At 51.8% G+C, this 10,474-nt stretch overlaps 1 protein-coding gene across 11 annotated transcripts in view; it reads right to left on the bottom strand.

The window, feature by feature from the left end:
• Window positions 1-10,474, bottom strand: part of KDM2B (lysine demethylase 2B) — a 123,006-nt gene that overhangs the window by 25,254 nt on the left and 87,278 nt on the right. For all 11 annotated transcript variants that reach the window (XM_019649018.1, XM_019649015.1, XM_019649013.1 and 8 more), the window contains one exon: window positions 910-1,134. In XM_019649018.1, the coding sequence (XP_019504563.1) occupies window positions 910-1,134 (225 nt within the window). The remainder of the gene's footprint in view (window positions 1-909; window positions 1,135-10,474) is intronic.

Raw genomic sequence — 10,474 nt, 5'->3', positions numbered from 1 at the left:
GGCAAAGGGGAAGGTGGCCCTGTGCTTGCAGGGGCCCTGCAGACAGGGAGAAAGGCTCCTGCGCCAGGCTGGGCCCAAGAGGACCCTGCCCTCCCGCTGAGCCTGCTTCCACAGGGGAGCACGGAGATCATTACCCCACAAGAAGGACCCCCAGGGCCCTGAATGCAGTGCCCCAGGGGAAGCCCGGTGTGTGGGTATGTGCATGAGGCACGCACAGGCAGAACCCAGGACATGCCAAGTTGCCAGCATCTGCACTCGCTGCCCCATCCTGGGACAAGGCCAGATGCGAGGACGGGCAGTCTGGGAGCTGGCCAGGCTCTCCAGCGCCCCACTCCCAAGCACCATAAATCAGTCCTCCTGATACAGGGCAGCCCCTCCAGGAGGGGCACTGACCTTCCACCCAGGCCTCTGACTTTGAAGGCAGGACAGGAAGGAAGGGAGGGCCTAGAACCATCTTGAACTGGACCATAAATGTTGGCAACGGGGTCACAGACAGGACAGGCTGGCCTGACATCTGTAACGGCAGGCACTTCAAAGCACCCGATCATCTAGCGAAGGAAGGAGTCGTGAGACCATCAGGCTATGAAGGAAAAGGAACCTGTGCACATGGCAGGCCGCCCCAAGTCTGCGCGTGGAATCTGAAAACAGCGCTCCTCTTCCGGGGGGAGCACCTCTCCGGAGTTTCCGCTGCTGGAACGTTCTCTTTAAGCAGAGGAATTGGACCAACAAGTAGAGGGACAAACCAGCCTGATGCAGAGGGAGCTGGGGTTTGATGTAGAGGAGGAGGGCCAGGGTCCTGAAGGAAAGGGACTGCCATCACCTCTATCTGGATGCAGGGGCTGGAGAACCAGGGAGGCCTCAGGGGCACGTGGTGGCCATCTCGGGAGCGCCCACCCTCTGCCCACTCACCGCGATGCACTGCCGCATGATGCAGCTCTGTTTCATCCGCCCGGGGCCCCCGAACTTCTTCATGTCCTTGCAGAAGTGGCACTCGCCGCACTCGGTCCGCAGGCAGGCCTCGCACTTGCGGCATCGCGTCCGGCGCCGGCGAGCTCCCGCCGTGGTCCGGTTGGCGGCCAACTTCACCGCGGAGGCCGGGCCCAGCTTCCCTTTGGGCCGCCCTACCGCCCGGTTCTGCGGGAGAACACACAGCACTGGTGAAACTCGAGGCTGCAAGGCTGGTCAGGACCCCCCCCCCTCCAGCTGAAGCCGTTTTGGGTTGAATTGTGTCCCCCCCGCAAAAGATATGTTGGATGTGACCTCTTTTCCAGAGGTACCCAAATTAAAGCCAAATCATTAGTTGGGTCCTGACCCACCATGGCTGGTGTCCTTATGAAATGGGGGAATTTTCACAAAGGTAGAGGGATCCTATGTGAAGACACAGGAAGAAGAAGGCCATGTGACCGGAGTGATGCCGGCAAGCCAAGAAGTGCCAAGGACTTCCAGTTAAGTCCAGGAACTGGAAGAAGAAAATGCCTCCCCTAGAGCCTTCAGAGGGAGCTCAGCCCTGTCAGCACCTTGATTTCCCACGTCTGGTCTCCAGACCTGTGAGAGAATTAGGTTTCTGCTGCTTTAAGCCACCCCGTTTGTGGTACTTCATTATGGAAGCCCCAGGAAATGAACGCAGAGGGCACCCCGGTTTCTGATGGCAGCATGCCCTGACTCAAGTCACTTTCGTGGCCCCCACAGCTCAGGCCAGGCCCTGTGACTTGCGCTTCCCCAGGCAGGCCACTCAGGGCAACGTGGTCAGGCTGTTCCCTCAGCCAGGAACACCCACCCTCCCCGGTGTGCTAACGTCTACACCCCGGGCAGGACCCAGATTACACACTGCTTTCTTCTGGCAGCCCTCCCTGATGCCCCAGCATTGCCGGGCCCCCCTCACAGCACTTATCATCATAATTGTCTGTTCTTCTGTAGGCCTTGCCTGAGACGGGGAGTTTAAGAAGGCAGTTAATCAAGGGTGTCTTGTCACCACTGTCCCTCGACAAGATGACAGGCACGTTAAGAAACCAAACAAACCCCAGGAGAGTGACACAGTAACCCTAAGGAACCTTGACTTCGGAGACCTTCTCTAAATGGGCTCCAAAGCTATTCACCCGCTGACTCAGAAGGAAACAGAGACAGATTGATAAAAAATGCTCCACAGTGAACGAGCCAGCCACAGGTCCTGCTCTGAGGTCCTTACACCCTGGCCACCAGCCTGTTCCTGTCTGCTGAGGTGTCCTGTCCCCCGAGGGCTGAGAAGGGAGGACGGGGATGATAGAGCATCTCAAGTTTGCTGAGAAACGGTTCATCCCTCTGTCAGGGAGACACATTACGCGCCCCAAAACTTCTGATCTAAACGGCGTGTAGTGCTCAAAGCCCCTTCTCAGCCAGCTCAACAAGCTTCAGTCCAGTCCCAGCCTTTCCATTTGAATTGCTTGTCATACTTGGATCCCTAAGCAAAATCCCATCTTCTTGTTAGCTCCCGGGCACAGAAGCACGGTTACACTGTACCTCCTTCCAGAGACCCTCCCCACCCCACAACACACACTACCACTCCCCCAACACCACAGGCGCTACCTAGAAATGTATAACCACATCAGGAAGAAAAACAGTCCACCTTGCTCTGTGCCTATAGCCTCACCACCATCAATTTCCTTCTGCTGTGCAGGGGCCCCTGCGGAGAGCTCAAAGTCTCATATGCCCAGTCCCACACGCACTTCTGGGTGTTGACACCTGAGTGGATCCTTCTCGCAGATTTATTTTCCCAGCAGCCTACAGCATTCAAGGAGATGGCGAGGCCTCTGACAGCAGGAGGTACGCACCTCCCGAACCGCTGAGCCACGCCACACTCATGCCGTCATGACCGGCAGCCATGGGTGGGCCTACACACCAACCAGCTGCCTCAGTAGCGGGCTGCTCCCCCACGCCGGGAAGGGTGCCACAGGCAAGTCCCTACACAACACCCCAGAGAGGCTGGGGGTTGCCCGAGTCACCTATTCTGCAGCGTTAACACCTTCAGAGAGATAAACTGACCTACACACTGCACACGCCCAACTCAGGTCAGGTCCTGCTGCCAGAGGAACGGGGGGCAGGGAAGGCCAGTTTTCAGAGCCTTTGGATTTGAGAATGGCACGTAAGGGACCATGACCTAAAAATCAAGCAATGACAAAGACGGTGAGAGCAGCGAAGGTGGGTATTTGCCGAGTGCCCGCTATTGTGTGCTGACCATTTTACCTATGTTACCTAATTTTCCCAATAACCCCATGAAGTGCTATTTTTCAGATGAGGAAACTGGAGCTAGAGGTTGAGTGACTCACTCAAGGTCACAAAGCCAGTAGAGGACATGCTCACAGCCTACCCCCACCCCACTCCCAAGCCATGCTCTGAACACCACAAACTACAGTGATGCACCAGCAAGGTAGGGTGAGAGACCCGAGTCCACTGGAACCAACCACACGTCCCTGGACGGGATTCACAGCTGCTGCTCCAACACCCTCGATGGGCACCAATGTGAGGTACAGAGAGGCATGTACGTGTACTTCCAGAAAAACAGAAACCAGGAAGGTTTCTTCCTCTCTTCCTCTCCTCACAGCCCGCAAGACTTTCTGATACAAGACGGCACCTCTTGTTACCACTTCAAATCATCACAATACAGGCAATGAGGTGTGCGATTCAGAACCCTGAGTCAGGTAGAGAGGGCAATGCACAGGCCAACCTCCAAGGACAAAACCAGAGACAAACAGCTCATGCCCTGACTCTGGAGCAGGAGATTCTAAGGACTAAGCTTCCTAGGTGAAGGGCTGAAACACCCCCCCCCCAAAAAAAAACTCCAGGAGTCCAAACATGACTCTTCCCTCCTACTCAGGAATAGCAGGTATAAATAGCCACTGAGCCAGGCCTCTGGCCTCGCTGGCCACAAGGGCAGTGTCTCTTGGAAGTAAAAAAAAGTTAAGAAGATCCAGCCAGAGTCACAAAGCTTGTACGTGACTGTGACAAGCCCACCTTCCCATGCTTTCCAAAGCACACTGCTATCTGAAGAAGCACTTTTCCAACCTATGCAAAAAACAGCTCTGCCTGGATCGCAATGGCAGCTGAGACATCTTGGAAAATGACAGAGCAAATGACAGACAACACCTCGAAAGACAAGGTGTAAGGAACCACTGTTCCCGAGGTCCTTGACTCAGGCCCTTTCTGCCGCTGCCAAATCAAGCTGGAAAAGTTGATGCTGCCTGCGGCTTCACAGGCCAGGCATTGCAGGAAGTGAGCACCAGCTGGCTTGTCAGGAGCCAGATGAGTAACACCTGAAACGTAGCATCCTAATAAAGCCCACGGAGAAAACCGACAAGAGGCGACATCAGAGGGTCTCTGGTAAAGAAGGTGCACAAGCCTCTCATTCTGGCATGAAGCTTCTGTCCTAGTATCTTCTGGGTGACAGCTACAGGTTCACAAACCAATACTAAATTCCACGATTTCCTGCCCTTGCTTCTGCTTGATCGAGTAACCCAGAATGTGCCTCTTTGTTAATTCCAGCACGAAATGTTCTTCGCAGCAAAAGGCAGTGGTGGGATCCACCGACTTCCACTGGTGAACCCCAAGGCCACTTGTTCATGATATCAGCCCAGGTTCCACATCCTCACCACCATCTGGTAGGGCAATCTAGAGTCCACACGCCCCCACACACAAATCTTAGTATTCCAACACCTTTTTTCTATCAACAAGGCATAAGCATCGTCCTTAAAAGGAATAACTATTAAAGTAGTTCTCTCGTGCATTCCACACATATTAATTGAGGGCCTCCCTCCTATCAGATCCGATTCTCCAGAATGTTCATGGGCAGATCCTCTTTAATTCCTCATCTCTAAAATACTGGGATTAAAATTACAGGGATTAACGCAAAATAACCAAGAGATATCCGTAGTCATGGATTGACAGACAATATTGTTAAGATGACAACACTCCCCAATGTGATCTGTAGATTCAATGCAGTCCAAATCCCAGCTGGCTTTTTTGCAGAAATTGACAAGCTGATCCTAAAATTCACATGGAAATGCAAGGGACCTGGAATAGCCAAAACAATCTTTTTTTTTTTTTTATAGCTGAGCCATCCTGCCACCTGTTGACAGCTCAGCGGCTGCTCAGCTCGGGCTGGGACTCGAACCGCTGTTGCTCAGAGCTCAAACTCTTAAGCGAGCTCTTAACCAACTGAGCCACTCGGCCAGCCCCAAAACAATCTTGAAAATGAAGAGTTGGAGCACTCACACTTCCTGGTTTCAAAACTTTCTATGGGGCCGGCCAAGTGGCTCAGTTGGTTAAGAGCTGGCTTAAGAACATGAGCTCTGAGCAACAGGACCGCAGGTTCAATTCCCACATGGGCCAGTGACCTCCGCCCGAGCTGAGCTGTCGCTGAGCTGTCGCTGAGCTGTCGCTGAGCTGCCAACAGGTGGCAGGATGGCTCAGCTGGTGTAACAACAAGATTGTCTGTTCGATGGTGGGCTACACCCACCCGCAACTAAGACTGAATTTGGCCCCTTGAGCTGAGCTGCTGCCTGGTTGGTTCAGTGGATAGAGTGTGAGCTCTTAACAACAAGGCTGCTGGTTCAACTCCCACATGGAATGGTGGCTACACCCACCCTCAACTAAGATTGAACACAGCACCTTGAGCTTAGAGGCCACGAGCTGCCGAGGGGAAGCCAGATGGCGACTGGCGCCCTCCACAACGAAGACTGAAGAATGACAACTTGGCTGGTCCCCTTCCCCAATTCCCCAACACTGTTCCCCTCCCCCAGTTCCCCAATAAAATCTTTTTAAAAATAAATAAATAAATAAAATTAAAAAATAAATCACAATTTTAAAATGGGCAAAGGATTTAAATATTTCTCTGAAACAGATGTACAAATGCACAATAAGCACACTAACCATATAGTATGTGAGGTGCACCTGAGACTCATTCATTAACCCCCTCACTCACACATTATCCCACTCCCCACCCAAGTTTTTTCTGGCTGTGGATTAAGTGCCAGATTCAGTGCCAGGTGCTGGGGCTACATTGATGAGTAAGAGGTGTTCCCTACTCAAAGGCACTACAGTCTCGGGCAGCGGTTTTCAACCTGTGGGTCACAACCTCTTTGGGGGTCGAATGACCCTTTCACAGGGGTCGCCTAAGACCATCGGAAAACAAAAAGATATTTATAGTACGATTCATAACAGTAGCAAAATTACAGTTATAGAGTAGCAACGAAAATAATTTTATGGTTGGGGGTCACCACAACATGAGGAACTGTATTAAGGCGTCGCGGCATTAGGAAGGTTGAGAACCGCTGGTCTCGGGGAAGAAAGACATGTAACCACATGAACACAATGCAACATGATGACGAGAATATCAAAAGGTATCATTTACCCAAGTATTACTCTTTTCAACATTTGTATCAATTATCGATAAGGTGGAAATTATTATCTCCATTTAGCAATGAGGACACTGAGGCACAGCACAGTTAAGTAACCTACCCAGTGTTATAGTGTCAATAAATGAGAAGCCAGAATATGAACCCAGACGGTGGCTCTAAAGCCTGGGCCCTGGCAGGCTATAACCCAGAAGAAACGCCTTGTCTTACTAGCTGGGAACAGTATCACAGACACATGAAGTGATGACTACGGCGAGTCTTAGAGCGGGGTTAGAACTCTACAGGCCAGGGGTAGGGGTGGGGTTAGGGAGTGGATATTCTAGGCAGAAGGAAGAAAAAGATAAAGACATGATACAGTGCAACATGTCCAAGGAATAGCTTGATATGGCTGCAGGGAAAGAGCCCTGCCTGCAGTGACAGGCGGCTGCTCCCGTAAGGCCTTGTATGCTACATGAGAAAAATGGCGCCCCCGGTAAGAGTAGTTCAAGGACCTTATATGCAGGAGCAACGCGACTGTATTCTGGCAACAATGTGGGGAGTGGTATTTTTGGGGCAGTGGGCAAGGTGACAGGCAGGGAGGTGAGGATACTGCTGTAGTCCAGGCTGAAGATTATGAAGGCATGAATAGAGGCCATGGCAGGGATGAGAGGAGGGTGTGACTCAAATGTTTTAGAAGCAGGCCCAGTGTTAGAAGGCTGGGAGGCTGAGTGAACAATGGGTCTGCAAGCAGGAAGGGTCCTGGAAAACTTGGGAGGTTTCTGGATTGGGCAACAAAGAGTTTAGGATTGGAGCAAGAACAATGACTCCTGCGTAGACACGTGGAATCTGAGGGACCCACGGGACATCCAAGGGGGGGTTGGCCAGCAGGCAGGAGGGAGGCAGCTGATATATATGTATACATACAGCTGAGAATCAGCATCGCATGGTGTTCAATGAGTTAAGTCGCTGAGGGTTTCCAAGGAGAATGGGCAGAGTCAAAAGAGGGTCCTGACAATTGACCTTCAAGACTAAAAACATCTAATGGCCAGGTGACAAAGAGCAACCTGCTGAGGATTGACCAGAAGGGCAGGAAAAGCAGCAGGAGGTGTGGCTTCACGGAAAGGAAGGGGCTAAGAGTGCCAACTGTCAAGGGGGTGGGTCAGTGAGAAACAGCAAAATGAGGGTGGGAGTTTTCACAATTAAGGTAGTTCCAAGCGTCCCACCAAACGATCTCTAACAACAGCATGCTGACACTTAGCCCCACAAGGGGGTACCCCCAAAAATGTCAGGGGAGTCCTTTGTCATGCTAATGTTGCATTCTACTGCATAACAGGTTTATTTCAACATTAGGTATGCTCCCTAATCTTCAAGCATAATAGGCATCCCAGAAAAAGCTGAATTTCAACAGCACTGCAGGGGCGTGGGGCTTAACACACCTGTGGACCCCAGGGAGGGCTTCAGTTTGTTTATATGCTGAGGGTAAGGAACCAGAGAATAAAAACACAAGAGCTACCAGAAACCCAGGGGATGGGAGGACCTCTGGAGAGTCTGAGGAAAGCGAAGGACCTTTCCTCCAGGAAAACGCATAGGTACAAAGTCACAAAACTTTTGCATATAATTCCAGGAAGGTTCAGGGACCCATGTCTTACAATGTCACTATTTAACAAGCAATTTTGAGTTAATACAGTGGTTAGGGCTGTATGAATTTCTGAAAGTTTCTTCTTCATAATTTCCTAATTATTATTTTTATTATTCTCAATATGCAATAATCATTTTTATAGAAAAAAAGGTATAAAGCTATTTTCACCTTAGGGTTAAAAGAAAAAAAAACCAAGATGAAACAACAATTCTTCTCACAAATAAGCCCTTCTTTAAGGGACATCTCACACTGAAAGGCAGAGCTGAAGTGTTTTCAGGCACATTCGGCACTGGAGACGCTGAAGCGGACGGGAGGAGGCCCAGCCAAAGGTAAGCACTGGCAAAGAGCATGCGAGGTTCTCCTCCCACCTACCCATTCACTCTGGTCCCAAAGGCCAGATGTGGGGAGCAGGGCAAACCCAGACTGCTGTGGGAAGACTCGGGGCATACAGCCAGCCCAGCTGAATGGGCCTAAGGAAGCCTGATGTCACCCAGGTCTGGACCCCAGCCTCGGGTGGGGACAAGAGAAGTGCACAGACTTTTGGGTGCAGCTGCAGGGATGGCCAAGGCAACAGGAACTTTCAACAGGGCCTCCTTCACTGGGTCCTTCCCTGCAGCAGGTGGGAGTACACCTGCATGCCCACACTCTCACGCCTCATGAAGGGCCTCTCCTGTGGTGCCAATCCCTTCTGGCAGGGCGGGGTGAAAGCAGGGGAGTCAGGCCTCCTTAACCCTACTGGACGGAGACTTATTTAGAGACGAGTAGGGTGTAGAGCCTGCGAACTGGCGACTCCAGAAACTGCCCTGAAGGTCACTGGAGGAAGCCACTTTCCTTTGGGCCCCAGAAATCCCAGTACTAAGAAAGCTAGCTGGTCAGGAAAGGGTAGAGGGAGGCTAGCAACAGCGAGACACAGCCTGGGGTGTCCCCGGTGCAGGTTACCTTAGGTGACAACCATCTTCTCTGTTGGGACTATGGGAGAAACCTGCTGCCCCGTTGACCTGGCTTAGAGGTCATCTCAATGCACCTGAGTGGGAAAAAAATCATCTTAAAGTGAACGTGGCAACTTCGAAAACTTGCTAACAACTCCGAATGCCACAACCCGGCCAACTGAAGTGAGGAGGAGGGAGACACAATCTGACTACGGGGAACACAGGTCCTCTCTTGATGAACAGCTCTCTCAGAAGTAGCAGGACCTGAACACGTGTGTTTAAGCCCAGAGACATACTAAGTCTCAGCTTATACAGTGTCAAAGATATACCATAGGCCATAGTGTGTGGCCAAAAAAAAAAAAAAGGTAACAGAAACCTTGATCCTGAAACACCTAAGTGTAGTCAATCCTGAATATGAGTGTCAAAAATGCCTTATGAATGCCCAGGTGCCACAGAAAAGGTAAACTGTAGGCAGGAAGTAGGTAGACCCAAAATGAACTGAAATTTTCAAACCAAGAGATGAGCATGTAGGTGTGAACTAAGAAGCAATAATATGAGAACCATTCATTCGCAGGCTGTGCCACGGACTTGACAAAAGTTCCAAGCCCTCAAACCACTCTGGGTTAATCCAATACGCAAGACCAGAGAGATTCGGCGATATCTCATAAGGTACACATGCCTGGAAGATATCCAGTGAAACTGAGAAAACAATACAATTTAACTTCACCTCTGTTAAAAGTAACCACTTAATAACATGTGTGAAACCATTTAAGTGTAGCGTATACAGTACTTCCTCAATCGTGCCTAGTGGAAGGAAAAAAACGTCCCTCCATCTAGGCCTGAACATCTCTAAACGTCTTTATCCCACTGAGGAAATGCACCCAGGATTATAAGTAAGCATCTTATTCACCTAGTCCTATGCCCACATGACAACTCAACCATCCGACGCTTAATTCCTTGGACAAGTCTACGTCGCCTGTGTCCTGTTTCAAATACTGTTGCCGATTACGCTTCGTAAAACCTCCACTTTCTCCCCACCCTGCTTCCTAAACACGAATCTCCCCGGAGTAAATTCACACCGTAAACACACCCAGGGCTTTGTTTTATACAAAGATTTCTCCCCCCCAACCCCCCGGTCCCAAGAGAGGTTGTTTTCCCTTCTAAACCCAGCCCAGGCCAAATACTGCCATCTGGGGTCACGGCTTCCTCCCGCCGCCGCCGCCGCCGCCGCCGCCGCGGAGCGCACTCTCCGGGTTCCGGATTCCCCGCGCCGGCCGAAGCTCGCACCCCTTCCTGTCTCCATCTGCCCACGGCGGGCGCGCGGCACCCAGACAAAAGCTCGGGCCGTCGGGCCCACGGGCCCCGGGCCCCGGGCCGCCCAACCTCCCGGCCGCAGCGTCCTTCAGCCCAGAGGCCGAGGGTCCCGGTGCAACTTTGCAAACGAAAAGGAAGGAGGCGCCGGCGCCCGCAGGTCCGGGTGCGCCCGCGGCAGCCGTCACGCGCGTGGGCCGCGGGCGAGGGCGCGAGGGGAGGGCGAGGCG

The sequence above is a fragment of the Hipposideros armiger genome, unplaced genomic scaffold (assembly GCF_001890085.2).
Source record: "Hipposideros armiger isolate ML-2016 unplaced genomic scaffold, ASM189008v1 scaffold_128, whole genome shotgun sequence".
NCBI classification, from domain to species: Eukaryota; Metazoa; Chordata; class Mammalia; order Chiroptera; family Hipposideridae; genus Hipposideros; species Hipposideros armiger.
Note: the sequence above shows the minus strand (reverse complement) of the source record. Positions and strands in the feature narration are given on the sequence as shown.